The following is a 17,643-nucleotide window of genomic DNA, read 5'->3' as shown; positions in this document are numbered from 1 at the left end:
CATTCGGCCTGCAATGCATCACCTTAAAAAAGGGCTCACCATCAAGACACTGAACCTGAACACCTGAGCAACACTGGTGAGCTTCACAGCTGTGTTAACAGCTGGCACAGACCCTTCTGCCTGTGCTGCAGAATAATATTCAGGCTGTAAGGTGGACAACCATCTTAAACACCTTGAGTAGTGAGCCTCTCCAGACCAGCTGTCACTAACACTTCACTGTGAGGTGGGGTAGATATTTCAAACCTTGCAAGTTTTTATGTTTGTATGTCACTTTACTTTCTGCCCACACATGTGCACAACACTCACCCAAAAACACAGGACTTCCTAGTGACGAAATCTTGACAGCTTAGTTACATCTGCGGTCGCGGACTGAATCCGGTGGGTTTCCAGGGCACTTGGGAAGGGGCTGAGGTTCCAGGTTTACTTGCTTTTTGGGACAAAGGTAGAATCAGTTTGTGCAGACCTGAGAGACGGTTTCCAAACACAAGGCCAGTGTTGTCCATTGAGAGAAGATATTTCAATCATTAGGGCCAATTTGTTGTGTTCAAGCGTGGGCAGCTCCTCCTGCTCTCACCTATGCTGCAGTGTGTCCATACATGCCTTTTGTCAAGTGTGAAGCTGGCTGTCACAGGGGTCCCGTCACCTTCAGCTCAGTCCATCACTGAAGCCAAAGCTTGCCTATCAGCAGCGGCTCTGTTGTGCAGCTCAGCAGCTCTCCTCTGCTTCTCCTCCCTCTCTTCTCCCTCTGCTCCCTGTCCTCCAACTCTATCGCAATCCAGGAACTGAGATGTGATCCCAATGCAGCTTCCTCGGTAATAAAGAGAATCTCTTGTGAGGACGGTTTTTGTCATCTTAATTGTTTGTTCTGGGCACATGTGACTTCAAACAGCCGCTGCGTCGCTTTATTATCTGGGAATAATGTGAACTCCAGTCAGCGCGTTCGGTCTAACGATCCACGGAGCCAATTAGTTCATCAGCTGTCACTTACATCTCCATTTAAAACACTCTACAGAGATTAACGACACAACACGGATCCTGTATGCTTACTAGTACTGCACGCTGCACATTAATCATGCCGATTACTGATATTAAAATGAGGATAATTACCAAGGTGGGCTATGCCAACTCTGAGCAGCACACGAACCTGTGCAGTCACACTGCGCGCACTAAAACCACAAAAGCCTTAAAAAATAAACATCCCAGAGGTATTTACAGGCGAGATCCCGAGGACGTGCAGCTGCATCTGAGCATTATCTGATTCATGCACATTTTTTTGACGCGCTCCTTTGCTTCTAGCTCGGCTGATTTAATCTTGGAAAGCGTCTGTAGTTCACCCTGCGTGGCATAACGACGTCCCCATAATCCAGAAATTCATAACGAGAGAGTGAGAAGGGGGAGGCGGTGGAGGGGGGGGGGTCCGGTGCCAAATTGACGCGATGTCCTTTGCGCTCTTGCAGTCCGTCACACCTAATTTTGATCTAACGGCAGTGCGTGAAAAAAGGTGCTCGGTAAACGGAGAAGTCTCTCCCTTGAGGGCGGAGATAGTGCGTAAGATAGACAGAAACAGAAACCAACGCCTCCAAAGGCAGGCAGGTCCGCCCCGCGCTGGAGGTATACCATCTCTGGAGTTTGTAACAGCCGAAAATAAAAGCTAACCATGACGGGCGGCCGCCCACTGCGCCGAATAATTACGGTTGGAATGAGGTACACAAAGTTCACTTAAGTTACTTCTTGAATATGTAGCGTGGGCCTCGCGTCTCTCACACACTCCTGTCTTAAAGTAGTGTTGTTGCACTTATAATAAAGCTCAAGTTTGCACACCTGAATTTTTTCCATCAACTTATTTTTAGCCGAGAGTAGGTGGGAAAGTGATGCTTTTTATAGTTGAGGGACCCAGAACATTCACTTAGTCATATTTCATGAAAACAAAGTTTTAATGAGACAGTGCTCTCAGCAGCTGCAAGGTGCACTGGAGACAAATGGGGGGAAATTGACAAAAACATCTTATTCTGTGTTAGTTGGTCATTGGCACTACAGACTTCTGGTAACAAGATCCCCAGAGGCCCCAAAAGGCCACAAGTTCCCTGTAGCAATGTGGTAACTTGCATGTAGTTTTGTTTTGGAATATAAAGCATAGCTGACATGATGAGGGACCCTGCTGTAGTACCCAATCTTGAGACCCTATAGCGTCAACATCTAGTTTTAGGATCTTTATTATTTCAGAGGATACTGTGATACATATTCCTGAATTAATCTGTAATATTTCTGCATAAGAATAATGCCCAAGGAGACTAATCCGGCCATGGATAGATCTGATTTACATGTAGCACAGGGGCCACTCAAGTTTAATCGAATCAGCCACAGAAACATATTAAAAGGACAAGATGTTTTTCAAGTCTATCTTAATACAATACTCACATGCCAATATGCACATTATTGAAAGAGTTATTGGTCATTATAATAATTTCTCTTTGATTGATCAAAATCGAAGCAGCAGAGGAGGAAATATCCAGACTTTTAGTGGGTGTGCAGACTGAAATCTGCATTTGAACAACACAAGGGGCTGCGTTGGTGGGGGGTTGGGGTTAGGGTTAGGGTTAGGGTTACCAGTGACACAGGAAATACAATCGGTCCAGTTTGAGTAACAAATCCGTGAGTTTGAAGGTTTCCTAGTTGCCAAAATACTGCTTCGAGATTTATTTCACTATGAGACAGGATTTTCCATTTCTGGGAAGTTTTCACGGATGACACCACTATGACATCACCAGGGTTAGTTTCTCAAGCTCCCATCAGAGTCACAAAAAACGTTAATATGAGAGTTGAGCATTTGAGTGCATCAAATGAAGCTGGTTATTTTCCAAAGTTACAGTCTTTAGTATGAAAGTCCCTCTTTGTGTTTGGACACTGTTTCCTTGCTGAGCTGCAGTGGAGGTTTAGTAACACAAAAAAACAATTTTGTACTAAAAAGACAGTAACTATAAAAGATAGACACTCAAGATTCTTGAACCCACATATGGCTTTGGCTGAATTTTATAATACATTTTTGCACAGGATGAGGACTGAAGTCCAAGAAAGAAATCGTTTCATAGCAAGTACGAAAGAGGAATAACAACAAAAATGAATCTCCTTCAACGCACATATGGGGCTATGTGAGTATTGTTTTAAGACAGACTTGAAGAAATGTGAACCTATCCTTTATGGTGCTTTTTGGTGGTTAAAAGAAACCCAATAGCCCATACACAGGAGGAATCAAAGTCTGTGGGTGACTCATTTGTATTTTAATAGTCTGTAATCAGTTTTATTCTGGTCACTGAAAAAATGCAGTCCAACAAACACTGTCCATATAGGTGTAGAAGTGTGGAGGCACCAGCAATTGTTCTGCTTCAAAGCATTTTTATTTTGATATCTGCTATGTAAACATGTTACATAAATGTATTGCTAATTGTTAAATCCTGGATGTGTCATAGATCATTTCGTGGGCATATATAAAGAAGGCGTTACGTAAATCCCTCATAAAGAAAGTGTAACCCGTTTTTTTTTTTCCTCTTTCTCTGCCTCTATATCACAAACATGGGGCTGGTCATAAATTGTGGATATATAATGGTTATAAAACTGAGACGTGAGTAATAATGACCTTTTTTCCTAAATGATAATAATCCCCTGAATGAATCACTAAAGGTTGGGTCCGTTAAAATTACCCAGACACAGAGGATAAACTGCATTAAACCAGAAAACAGATTAACATTTGTTTATGTACAGACTGACATGGCTGTACTTTATACTTTACACTAAAATGTCGGTTACACTAGAGTCACTGCACATTTTCTTTTATCTTCCTGGCACAACTTGGAGTTTGTTCAGGTTTTACTGTGATCATCTTGTTGGGATTTAAAGTGTAATCCAGCTCCACCGAACAAGAGCAAAGTAAAGTACAGGAAGCAAGAAAAGATTTGATAAAACTGGAGAGGGCAGAAGCAAACATCAGTGATGTTACTGAATGTCAAAAGACCGACTCGGGACACTGGACGGCACATGCAGTCTTCAAAAATACACAAGACATATAAACTGGAAATGAAACATCCTTACTCTTTCACTCTCAGCCCTCACTCACTCTCACGCAACCACACACACTCGCACAGACACACACACATCTCCATGGAAACTGATAAAAGAATAGCTGGTCTGCAAAAAGAAGAGATTGACAAAGCATATACAAGAACTTGGATGGTCAGCAAGAAACTAATTCATGGGATAAAGACAAATCCAGGAGGATTTGAGGGATCTAAACAAAAAAGGTTGTAGAATATGAAGAAAATGCTAAACTAGCCTAGCTATAATGTCAAAACAAAACTTGAATAAGACCCTCATGTAAACCTTTTGAATCCACACAGAGTAAAGCCTTAAATGCTCTCAACCAAATATAACTTTCTGTCAGTTTGTTGCTTTTGCGACATGCTATTGTGTGGTTCAAACTGAAGAAACTGCTCGATCACATGATGAAGAATCCGGCAGAATGCAAAACTGTAGCAGAAAGATTTGAGCAAATATGAAGGAATGAAAGTTGCGCGGATGTTGCAGATAGCTGAACAGAGAGGGTGGGCAACAGAAGAGGGGAGAGGACAAGGGAAGGAGTACAGCACAGAGTACAGCACAGTACACCACCTACACTCGTCGCCATGGCAACTACCACACTAGAACGAGTGATAATGCAGTTCCCTCTCTTCCTATTCTGAAAACTGTTCAATTGGTACCATATGCACTGTGCAGTATGTGGGAGACAAAGCTTTTGGTATTCTGTTGTTGCAGATGACATGAGAAATGTACTGCTTCTAAAACACTACTGGCTAAATATTTTGACTGCATACGGTAACATCCGTCTATCCACCAGAGACGTTGGCTTAGCCCGACACTGAATTCATCATCATCGCTTTAAGGGACAACTTGTTATTTTTGAATTAATGTGTGTTTTTTTTCTTCTTCTTCCTCTTCTTCGCCAAAGCAAGTGGCACAGTGTGTGGGCAGCAGTTGCTTTCAAAGAACAAGTATTGAGGTTGACAGAATTGAAAAGGCATGACATAAAAAATAAAAAAAAAGCCTTTTCCTCAATCTAGTTCCTGCTGTTGCTGGTGTGAACGTACAGTGACACCATAACGACTCAAAAACCTTTATACGTGGCTTTGTGCAACATGTTCTTTGAAATCTGTGTCTTCAGTTACAGTTAACAGGGCGTTACTGTGGACAAAGTATGTGAAAAATGTGTGCTCATTGATATATTTAAGCCATAAAAAGGCTAGTGAAATTATCTGAGACAATGTGTCTCCGCTACACCCACCACTCCTTTTTTTAGCCATCCTTCCATGGGCCTTTCATCCTATTCTGGACTCATTTTGTCTTATGCTTGTTTAGTGCCAACGCAGCACACAGTATGCTGTTGTTAGCAAAACTAATACTTGTTAATTCTACCACCATGAAAAAGAAAAGAATCATTTAGTGGTGTTTGGTCACGTCAGTCTGAGGGAGATTTTCTTTGTCTGGTCTTGTCGTTTTCTCAATCAATCGGTTAGTCTACAAAACATGAGAAAAAAGCGAAAAGCTCCTGTCACAATTTCCTTAAGCCCAAATAACATCTAAATATACCATTTGATAAACTAATTGTTCCAGCTCTACACCAATATATAAAAACCGGTCTATAAAATTAGAATATGGATGAAACATGCCCATTTCAATATCCTAAACGCAATTTAACATCTTCAAATTGCTTGTTTTTCTCGACCAACAGTCAAAAAACAGACAAAGACAATCAGTTTTCTGAATATATTACTAATAATCAGGAAAAGATGAAGGGATGAAGATTTGCTATCTTCAGCTGAAACCAGTCTGTTTTTTTTCCATTTTTGCTTGAAAAGTTACTAATAGATTATCAGAATTGCTTGTTACATGTTTACCAATAGACGTCTAAATCTAACATCTAAATCTAACTATATCTTGATCACTTCATCCCGGATGCTCTGGTTCTACTTTAAATTGAAAAAAAAAAAAGAAAGATCCACCATTTTCTATCAGATCATTTTTTCCATCAACCAACAAAACAGTGTTCAGGGTTTACAGGATATTTCAAGTGAGTACATTAGCAGAGGTCAGGAGTCAGAGATATGGGTTCTACATGAGATCATGCAAAAGCCATTTTCTTTTTGTTTTTAATCAAAGACCAGCTGAAAGGTAAAGTAAAGAAAGGTCCACAGTCTGGTTTCTTATGACACAGAACAAAGATGCGGTTGGCTGCTTAGCGAGATGCTCTGCTCAACATCATCAGGACATTACAGGAACAGCAGGAGAAAATCCGCTTGACTGCAAATTGATCCTTTTGGCAGCAACGTCAAAACAGAATTGTGGGAGCTTTCATGCAAAGGTAAAATTTCTGCCTGAACCATCTGCTGAGGGGCTAAACTGTCATGAAGACAGACTCAGCAGGATTTGTACCTGAAACTCCAAAGGAATTCAAGGTCGGCTTCACCACTCAGCCACATCCTCATCGATCATGTTCCCGGCTGAAGTGAGAAAGTCAAAGCTGCCATACTGCAGCTGACAAACAAACTCATATTTGTGCTAATAATAGAAATGTGAAAGGTAGTCATTGTAATTCAGGAGCGTAATTTCTCCCCTCGATTATTTTTTGCACTGACATCTGGGTGACTAAACATTTACATTTATTTTTGTACCCCAGTGGGCTTTTATGTAACAGAGGCTGGCCAAAAGCTACAGGACGCTGTGCAGGGAGTGATTGTAGTTCAGTGTATGAGGGGTCAAAGGTGGCCACGCTAGTGAAGCTCTCAGTGGAGTTCAGGATGACTCTGTTGCTCTGTTATTGTGCCCTGAGAGAATAAATATAGAAAACTTCATTTAAGGTCCTAGAGGGATCAACATAGCGGCTTCATTCACTGTGATATTCGAGACTGGAGCGCAAACAATTTTCTTTTATTAACAATGAACAGAAATAACACCTTGTATAATAGCTGCACGACCAGCTATTATATGCAAAATGCTTGTAAATGGGCTGTGTGGCTTATTTACATACTGTAATGGGATTTATGTGACTGGCATTGTTCAGGTGTCTTGTCTCACCATTTGTCTACACAGCGAGCAGTTAATGGAAATCTGAATTAAAAAGTATCAAACTAAACATTAATAAAGAAGGAATAAGCACATAAAAGCGGAAGAAACTGAGGTTTCTGTTAAAATTTCGCAGTGTGCAATAACAGGGAGGAAGTATTGTTTTGAATGCTTTGATCAATTAAAACTGTCACAATGACTTGCCAGAGCCAGGCAGTAAATTAAACTCCTGGGCCCCGTTTCCCCCAAACTATCTCAGGTGATTTCAGTAATGAGGTTGGACTGAATGTAAAATTAGGATTTTTTAAATTTAGTCATTTGTCCTCTGGGTAAACCAAAGTTAACTAGTTTTGATGACACATAAATCCCAGTGTATGGGTAGATGGATTTGAAGGGCATTGCAGATTACATGAATATTAATATGATGAGGACGGGGTGATAGACGCTGTAAATCATGACTACAGATTAAAAACAAAAAATTAACAAAACCCTCGAAAGACAGACGGATGCTGATGTTTTTAGTGTCCTTTCAGTGCAGCTGTTGTTTGTGAAATGCGTTATAAATCAGAGAAATAGTAAATATGAAATTATTCCAAGTTTCAAATATTTATTTTTGTGAGAAATATGTACATTTCTAGAAACAAAATATCTCGACAGTAAAAAAGGCATTTTATTTGACCTACTTTGATTCCAAAACCAATATGTAGTTTTTCATCCATTCAACCTGGATGTGTCAGGGTATTAACGTACAAAATGAATTTCTGTACACAGAGACAAGACAAGTAAGACTTTTTAACAGTTTAAGGGAATGCACCAACTGATTTTGTTGTGGTAATGTTTATCTTTTACAATGTTCTTATGTTATATTTGCGTTTTCCTTTAATTTCCTCAACAACTGTAACGTATTAATCACAGAGACTGCTAAATCCCAAAATGTCTGCACCTTTTACAATAAATCTCTGTTGCCATGGATACTTTGTATGGATGGAGATAAAACTACATGTAGACAGTTGTTTGAAGAAAAGATATTTAACCCATGAAGGAGGACAGGTTGCGTTTTTTCCTCACGTCAGTCAATCAAGTCACTCTACCTGAACTAATACACTTAAAAAAAGAAGCACAGACGTATTTTCTAAATTATTTTTTCTAAACTAATCTATGTTCCCACAGCACTCTGCTTGACAACCATTTTCTGGCGGGCACCCTTCGCTGCTGAGGAGTCAAGTCCCGTCACCCCTCCCGAAGTGTTTGGAAATCCATGAGCGGCCACATATTTACGGTACGCTTCTCGGATGATGCGGAAGGCTCGTGTGTTAGCGTAAGGTATATCAGTGACTGGGTCTCTGTACAGTGCGGCCTTATGGGTGACAGGACAAACCTCCTGGACGGGCAGCTGAGGACTTGACTGGGCACTGCGTGGAAAGGCTGGCTCGAAAGCTTCGTCGTCGCTGAATGTTATGTAAGTACGGGAGCACAGGCCTCCGGCAGGCAGCTGGGAAGGAGTGGTGGGATTCTGTGGTGTCGTCTGAGGGACGTCCTGATCCAACCTTTGGAAAATGACAAAAATTACTATCTTTAGATAGATATACAATATTCTTTTGGACTACGTAATATTTGCCTTTTTGGTGGCAAGTACTTTCTGATCATTTTCTTTATCTGAACTTTTGTTTTGGTCAAATTGTTGCCAAATGACAAAACTACTATTCATGAGCATATAATGTTTTGGTATATGATCTAAATGAGTCTAAAAAGGATTAAATACTTCAGGTCAGTGCAGTTGAAGAAGATTACTTTAGGCAGACAAAACATTTTTCTGTCTAGCAGTAGATCATACGTACCCTTCAACATCCACGTTTTCTTCTTTTAGGACTGAGTGAGACACCAGCGGCATCAGGACTGAATGGTAACGGATGGTTGGTCCTTCAAAACGCCGTTTCTTGTGGACTTGTTTCTTCTTGTCCGCCTCCAGACGTTCATAGTTCTCTGTGCACAGAAAGTACAAATAATGGGGGGACCCATACTTAAAGTGTGTTGTCATTAAGTGAAACAACTTGAGACAATACATTGGTAAAATCATATTCATTACTTTTTAAGTAACAAACAAATTAATCACTATACAATATTTATTTACTATGATTTTGTGCATTTCTTTGCCAAACAGATGGGCTACATTGATTCATATGTATTCTGAATAAAGCTACTGACATCTGTTCCAACACAAAATCAACTACACTTTTATTCATACTGTAACCATCAACAAGCACACCATTTGTGTCTCATATAGTCATCATGACGCATTTTGATGGCCGACACTCCCACAGCCGTTTGAGAGGTTATGGACTGAACACAGCAATAAACTCCATAAGGCCTCATGTCTGTTAGGAGGAAATTGCTCAACTTACTGGAATTTCAAGGATCCTTGCTTACTACATTGGTATACAGTATACTTTCTATTTATATCATTTACGTTCAGTCAATGATATTTGTGTGACTTTCACTATACTTGTGATAAAAACGCCATGAAATAGTTTGTTTATAATACATTGTTTATTTTAGAGGAGCAATGTAATAAACAAAACTTAGAAGTCAGACATATGAGCACATTACTCATCGCTGTAACACACTACTGTATATACTGGAGCTCAAGCATAAGCACTTGACACAACATTCTACTGAAGACAGACAATTTTGGGACCAAAGCTCTCTTTCCATTTGAGAAACTTGACCAATATGTTCTTACCTAAAGATCGAATGTTGATCTCTGCAGTTACTTTGGCCTCAGCCAGCAGTTCTTCCTGGGTGAGGGGCCGGTCACGGTGAGCGCCTCTCCGTCTCCGAGGGGCATCCTGACGCTCTTGCAGGCGCAGATTGGTCTTTCGGGTATGTTCACTGGTGGACTGTCGCACAGACTTCCGAGCTAGAGAATGATTAAGGCATACAACTCACAAAACGCTAAAGAGGAAGAATCCTGTACAAAAACAGACCCTCCATGGACTTTGTCTGATGCTGTTATGATGGAATCATCATGTGCTTATGATATGATGATTTATGCATGAAACAATTTAAGTGTTGGATAACTTATGGGTAGGTATTTGAAAACAGTGTGTAGGCATCTGTGGGAGGTATGTACCAATCTTACTCTCGCCAAAATCTTGGAATTCTTGTGGAATCCTCCTTTTGAGCTCCACTTTAGTTTTCTCAGTCTTCTTCTGTTCCTCAGAGGGTCTTTTGGGTTTGGGTTTTGCCACCTTTATAGGTTCCTTGGATTAAACAAAGTCAAAAAGCCTATTAACAGAAAATCTATTTCATACATGCATGATGAACCAGCAAAACAAATACAAAGATAAAAGTGTGGTGGCAAGTTAAATATATTATATTAACATGTTTTCTGCTCCCTCAGCTTCTGTTTATAGGATGGCATTTGGCAACCAATGGCCCCAGTGGAGCTGCAGAACAGCCACAGTCAAAAAGCAGCTTTATGGGGTTCATGTGTGCAGTTGTATGAATGAAAAAGTGCACATATGCTCAGGAAAATACTTCACAGGATAATGTAGGGATAAAAACAAGCTGGCAGCCAAATGACAGTACATTTCGTTTGACAGAAAAATGAACAGTTTCCGTGTTCATGTCTATCACCAAAATACTTGTACGTCACAAGAAGAATATGTCAGTTCATGCTGCACTGTCATTTGAAAGATCATGTATGAATGTAGATGAATGAAGATAATTAAATGCAGAAACTTGTTTCAAAGTCTGATAGCTCCTGAAATGATTGTCACTACCTTATAAGCTTTAGTGACGACCCGACTTTTCCTCCGAGGTGCATCCTCCTCCTGGTCGCTGTCTGGCTCGTCACCCTCATCGATGTCAAAGTCACTGTCCACCTCATCCTCTGTGTCTGAATGTTCTCCATGATACTCGTCATCTCCTGATTCCTGAAAGGAAACAAAAGGGCATAATTTAGCCGACAATCTTTGAAATACAAGAACAACCTGGCTACCCCCTGGATTTGTATATGTTGTATTCAGACTCTTTGATAAAGTTTATACAGATGACTTGTCATCATTTTTAAGCTAACCAGACTAGTGTAGCTGAGTTAAGTTGTGTGATGTGCATGTATGTTGAGCACGGTACCATTAAGCTATGAGATTTAGTGAGGGAGAATCTCTCCCATACAACAAGCAGGTTTATTTTTAATTCAGATACTCAGGGTACTCATTCACTCCCAGATCTACAACACAAACACATACAGATAGGAAGCTCTCTGTAATAATACCAAAACCTTGGTTGGTAAACTATGATGGAAATTCATTAAATTCACTAAACACAAAAGTGAGTCATTTTAAGCTAAATGCCAATTAGCAGTATTTTTTTAAAGAGTTCTGAATTCTGCATTTTCATATGAGCTTTCAAAGCAGCATGAGAAAACTAGCACAACTCTAAGAAAATAATCTGTTCTTAAATACCAACTACATAGATAAGAGAAAACCTGCAAGGGTATTTAATTGTGACATGAAAACCATGACAACATATGCAAACACAAACTGTGGTGACAAAGACCAACATCAGTCACAAGCTGAAAATACTTGACAGACATTATAAGTCAGACTAACCATGAAATTTAAGCATGTGCACAGGCATGGTCACACTGTTTAATAAAAAAAAAAGCCAGCAGAGATGACAGAGGAGTCACAGGATTTGTTTGTGATTTTTTTCCCTAGCTACTCTCGTCAACCTCAGCTGAGACTAACGTCAGAACTGCCAGCGCTGCCAAGTCCCCCTACACAAATTGACCCCTGAACCAGCAGCAGAAAATTAGCTAGACCACAAATTGAGGATACAAATCAGCAACTTAAAATGTAAGCCTTAAATTAAGTTGCAACATCAAATAATATCATGTAATGTTCTGACACATAACATGGCTTGAAGCCTTAATTGTCTTTGTTCTCTCTTTGAGTGTGACGCAGGAAAGGCTGGCACTCTCCTCCGGCCTTCACAAATGTGTTAGCTATTAAGATGGACTGGGCCAGAATATTTTGGACAGTCACAGTTTCGGATGAATCACGTTGGCATGGTGGTTTTGAGGACCAGAGCTGCTGCAGGCCTTAATTGAAGGTACATTTTGTAGACTCCTTTGATATGTCGATTCCATGTTAGAGGTCTTTTTAAAAACTATTTAATTTTTGAGCTATGCATTTTTCTCCTCGTACTATAGTTTCGAGCACACTTGACAAGCCCTTCTCACAGACCTGAGAAACCCAGGCTAATAATGGGTATTTGTCACGCTCTCCAAAACCTGCAGTCTGAGAAGCAATTTCTGAAAAGCTCATGTTGAACATGACCTTCTTAAATATAGTCTGTGGCATTACCTGCAATCAAATTGGCATATCATCTAACACGGCAGCGACTTTGAGAAGTACATGAACATACACCCAGCTGCCAGTCTATTAGGTACCCCTAGCAAGAAGTAAAACATGCACCCGGTTTACATAATTGAGGGAAGACTAAATATGAGACACCTCTCAGTCTCAAATAAATTAACTGCTTTCCCTTTTACTAATTTAGTCGGACTTAGACGTATTGTTTCCAATATTGATACAATTTATAACTAAATATTTTTTATTGGTGGGTAAGTTACTTCTATAATTCGTCGCATACAAACTACACAAGTAAACAATCAACCAAAATGGTCCCTTCCAAACATGAAAGATCCCCCAGGAACATGTTTCAGTTGTGAAGTGGGCCGTATTTTTTGTAGCCTCTGACAATTTGTAAACGTTACGTCTGTAATTTTTATGAATGATTAATACAAATTAAAATTATTAGCTAGGTACTCAATTATAGTCAGTTAACGTTACAGCCTAATATGATTAAATCTGACAACGTTTCATTAAATCAGCCTGAGATTTCGACCACCTATTCAATCTAGCTAGCTTGGAGCTAATGCTAACTTGGTCGCTCACTCTGTGTCTAGCAGTTTGGTTACTCACATCGTTGAAGCCTCCGTAAGTGGTCTTGTAGAATTCGTCCTCTTCTTCAGCATCCAGTAATTTTGACATGCGATTACCCGCAGTCTTCCTGGGTTCGCGACCGACTGCCAGTGTCATGGCTGTAATTTCCAAACAATATTTACTAACGTTATTGTCTAGTTAGGTATCCAGCTAGCTAGTGTTATGCTAGCTTATCCGTGATATGCTGTTTTGGGGGACCTCTTTTACCTCGTCGTTACTCGCTGCGCTGACTCAATTATCTGTTCGTACCCATATTATTTAACTTATGAATACACTTTATAGTCACGCTAATATACTAAAATATGTTCCTTAATAGCCACTTAACTGTAGTAGCACAATATGTGCACAGCTAACCACTAGCCGCTGCCTTCTGGTAGCTAACCAACACATCCGGAGCAGTTGATCTACTTCCGGGCTACAGTACAAAGCTGCTCAAAATAAAACTGCTCTGACTTAATATTTATACAATTTGACTTGATATAGCTTTATTATGCGGTATTTCATTCACATGCATATCATGACTTCTGAATCATTGACTGGTAAATTCAGAAAGGCGACCACACAATGTTTGATACTGTTGTCATGGAAACCAGTGGAGTTGGTGCCTGGCACAAAGAGAGGTATCGCCATGGCAACAACATAAATTGGATGAACCTCCTTGTGGCAGTTGTATTGAACATTATCATTTTATAACTAGTGGTTATTGGCTTGTTTGAACAGAAATTAACTTTAAAAAGATACAAGTGATACGATTACCCTCCACTTTTACTAGAAGACATCTTAGTTTGTGGTAGCGGTTAACTGTTGTTATTAATTTAGTATGTAAATAATTTATTTAACCTGTTTATCATACGCTAACCACACAACTATGTCACTTTCCATTTTGTGGTCACAGCAAATGCAGCCAGCTCCAATCACTGGTGGAGGTCTCAAATCTCAGATGGACAGATTAAGCCTACAGCTTTTGTCAGCCCGTGTGGCTCGTCCTTGGCTGCTTAAGTGTTACGAGGCTTTCTGAGGTGATGTGAAACATTATATTACCTGCAAACTGTTCACAATGAAAGCAAACACAATGCTCACTGCAGCTGATGTTTCTCATTTGGACCAAGAACCACTTAGTAAGCACGCCAAAAAATACAAAATGACATTTTTGAAAGCACAATCATTTTATTTTAAGCAAACATATGAAGTTCTTTATTGGTGGGGGGGGGGGGACCTACATTACCCACACACCCATTAAAGAATCAGTACAGCATAAATGTGACAATATTAGAATACAAGCAAAACATATATATTCAAATTAAGTAGAAATGTCATGCTATATACAGTAGATGCAAGTGTTGTGTAACCTTAATATAAGGTTAACATTCCTGTTATCTCATGGCTACCATCTGAGGTCCATAATAATTATTTATGAATAAATCTACAATTTGATCTGTTCTTTAGAAATCAAACAAACAAACCATGAGATTAGTCAACCAGGCAAGCCTATACACTAATTCCCTGTACATTCTTTGTACTGAGTTCTTAAATTGTTTCTATATATAACATCAACAAGGGCAATATAAGCAACAAGCAATTGAATAATTTATATTTCTACATATTACATGCATTATTCTCATTAAATATTGCTTACTATGGTTGCTTTACATTCAGGCTTTGTTATAGTGCAGCTTCTGACATGAAAAATAAAGCTAAACAGTGATGCTCCTAAAATGTAACTTAAAATCCTCTTAAATGTTTAGAGGGCACAATTTACTGTATGTCTTTTCTTTTTCACTTTGGCTCAACATAGGTTCTAGCTAACATGCTCACATTTATATGAATTACTCTTAACAGTCAGCCTACATGCTCTAAAATTAAATCGCTTCTGTCTAGAAATGTAAATAAAAATAAAAGTTTATATTTTGCGTTTTGTACTTAGTGTACGAAGTCATAGCAAGTGAAAATTGAGTCATATTAGTTTCATGGTGAACCTGCTTGTCTCCATGTAGTTGCCTTTCCCTCCATTACTACTTGACATGGCACTTCGTGGAACGTATGCTATTGTGGCTGTGTGCTTTATTTGCCCTTTACTCTTACTCCAGAAGAACATGAAGATGAAGCATACGCTCACGGAGCTGAAAAACGAGAGAAACCCGATGGTTGCTGCCATCAGTAACGTCCTGACATCAAATGGGAGCTTCTGATTTCCATTCACACCTGGAGAGGCAGAGGGAAAGGCAAACCAACCTTTAAGACGAAAGGGGTTTTTAGAGGATGATGGGAAGGCTCGGACATGAAGGCTGACAAGCAGGCTGTTATTTCCTGCCGCATTAGATGCCACACAGAGATAACTACCACTATCTTGAGGTTGAGCATAGCGAACCTCCAGCGAGCCATTAGAGAGAGCCCGTATTCTACCAATGGGTGATAAAGGTTTTAGCTGTGGGTTCAGCCAGATGACAGATGGCACAGGGTCCCCTTCTGCGTTGCAATAAAACACTACCGTGTGTCCCTGATCCACTTTCATTTCTTGAGGTTTGCGGTTCAGAATATGAGGCTGCCGACACGTGAGCAGGCCTGGGACCTCCTCTTCAGTAAAATCTAGAAAATTCCAGCCCTGCAACTGGACTGAGGTAGTGCAAGTCGGTGCATATCCACCAAAGTCCAGATGTAGTCGTCTTCGCACCACCCACAGCAAGCGGCAGTCGCACGCTAGTGGGTTGTTATCAAGTCCCAAAGTTTTTAGGGTGTCCATTGAATGAAAAGCTCCAGCCTCGAGTGTGGTGAGAAGGTTTCCTGACACATTCAGCAATTTGAAATGTGCTAAACCCCTGAATGCTCCGATTTCGATGCGCAGCAATGATCCCCGCACCAGACGGAGCTCTTGGAGCCGGAGTAGGTCTCCAAGCAGGTTCCCACGAATGTAGGTGATTGGATTAAAAGAAAGGTCAAGGTATATGAGATATACAAGATGATGCAAAGGGGTGTATGGGACAGCACTGAGGTTACAGTGTCTGATGGTGAGGGATGTAAGATTTAGGCCAAAGAGACTGTTTCCTGACAGGGTCTCCAGCCAGGGGCAACGGGAAATGACGAGCTCCTTGAGACGGTCTAGATGACGGAAAGAGTAGTTTGGCAGTGTGGTGAGGCCTAGCCGCTGAAAATGAAGACTTCTCAGCCCACCAAGCTGCGTGAGCGCCTCTGTCGGCACAGCAGTGAGGTTGCAGCCATCAAGGTGCAGCTCTTGCAGACTGGTTAAGCCAGTGAAAGCTTGATGAGAGACAAAAACTAAGTCATTATCTGTCGCTTTCATAAACTGCAGGGCGGCCAAGTCACGGAAAGTAAAATCTAGAAAAACAAGGATCTCATTGCTGCTTACATCCAGTAGCTTCAGTTTCGGCAAACCAGCAAACGCTCCTACAGGAATAATCTTCAGGTGGTTGCGAGCAAGACGCAGAGTTGTCAGACTTTGCAAGCCGAGGAAGGCTTCCGCTTCAATTATCACCATAATATTGTCACTCAAATCCAAGTCTAAAAGTCGTGTCAAAGCCTGGAACTGCTGATGCACCAGAGTCTTGATCTTATTATGTGTTAAGTTTAGTAGTTTAGTGTCTTGTGGGAGGCCGTCGGGCACTGTGGTGAATTGGCCGTCAGAGCAGTTCACCTCCAGCAGCGCGGTGTTGCAGCGGCAGGGCTGTGGGCACGTCCGGCGAGTTTCAGATGTTAATGCCACGCCCACTGCCAACAGGTAGAGAGCTCCCCAGCACAGCCATTGGTGGATGGCAATCCCCTCAAACATCTGGTGGCCTGCCTGCATGTGTGTGTGTGAGAGAGAGAGAGACAGCTGTGAAAAGAGTGAGAGAGGGATGATAATTACTGACGTGTAAAATGGGGGAAACTTTGAATAACAGGAAGTAGATTTTCATAACCAGACAGCTGCCGACAGCCGGCCATGTCGGCGTAGATTTACAGATACTGAAATAAAAATAAAGACAGAAAGCGAAGGAAGATGTGGCCAAATGTTGTCAGATGGTGATGCTGAATCATCTTTGTCAAACTGTGAATGTCAGTGATTTTTAGTTTCTATTTATGTTGTTTACAGTGCTGCAATAATCCAAGATGATAGGTGACAGCTGTGTCATCCATCCTTGAACAGCCTCTCTCAAATCGGTACACATCTTTATACAGCAGCTAAAAGCTCATTTGTCTTCTCTGGTTTTCTCTCGATTTTATACCTTTTTATTTTATGGGTTGTAGCTGCACATAATTATTTTTTTAAATCTCCCTCTCTTATCTTTTCTTCTTCCTGTGAAGCATTTTGTAACGGTTTTACAACTTTTGTATAAATAGAGTTTCCTTGCTTGTTTCTGTCTCCAGGCTGCGTTCACACTTGAATTGTTGTTCTTCAGAATTGCATTAAATGACAGGGAATCAAATTATTGTTACCCACTTGACACATAAACCACCTAAAGTCACCTCCATTCACTGACCACCATAAGAGACAGTTGAAAGCTCCTCAAAGCTACTAAGTGGGCCT

General features: G+C 40.6%; 1 protein-coding gene and 1 pseudogene across 2 annotated transcripts; both read right to left on the bottom strand.

The window, feature by feature from the left end:
• Positions 1-7,743: 7,743 nt before the first annotated feature.
• On the bottom strand, positions 7,744-13,351 carry vps72a (vacuolar protein sorting 72 homolog a). Of its 2 annotated transcripts, none has more exons than XM_070921870.1 (6): positions 13,101-13,351; positions 10,893-11,045; positions 10,241-10,370; positions 9,851-10,027; positions 8,949-9,093; positions 7,744-8,657 (listed from the first exon to the last, which is right to left on the bottom strand). In XM_070921870.1, the coding sequence occupies exons 1-6, from the start codon at positions 13,215-13,217 to the stop codon at positions 8,267-8,269; spliced, it is 1,113 nt and encodes a 370-aa protein (XP_070777971.1). In that variant the 5' UTR covers positions 13,218-13,351; the 3' UTR covers positions 7,744-8,266. The 2 variants fall into 2 exon arrangements, with proteins under 2 accessions (XP_070777971.1, XP_070777972.1); XM_070921871.1 differs by having other exon boundaries at positions 10,250-10,370.
• A 1,724-nt stretch (positions 13,352-15,075) lies between these two features.
• LOC139298672 (leucine-rich repeat and immunoglobulin-like domain-containing nogo receptor-interacting protein 1) lies at positions 15,076-17,252 on the bottom strand (annotated as a pseudogene).
• Between the last annotated feature and the right edge of the window lie 391 nt (positions 17,253-17,643).

The sequence above is a fragment of the Enoplosus armatus genome, chromosome 16, assembly GCF_043641665.1.
Source record: "Enoplosus armatus isolate fEnoArm2 chromosome 16, fEnoArm2.hap1, whole genome shotgun sequence".
In the NCBI taxonomy this organism is placed as follows: Eukaryota; Metazoa; Chordata; class Actinopteri; order Centrarchiformes; family Enoplosidae; genus Enoplosus; species Enoplosus armatus.
Note: the sequence above shows the minus strand (reverse complement) of the source record. Positions and strands in the feature narration are given on the sequence as shown.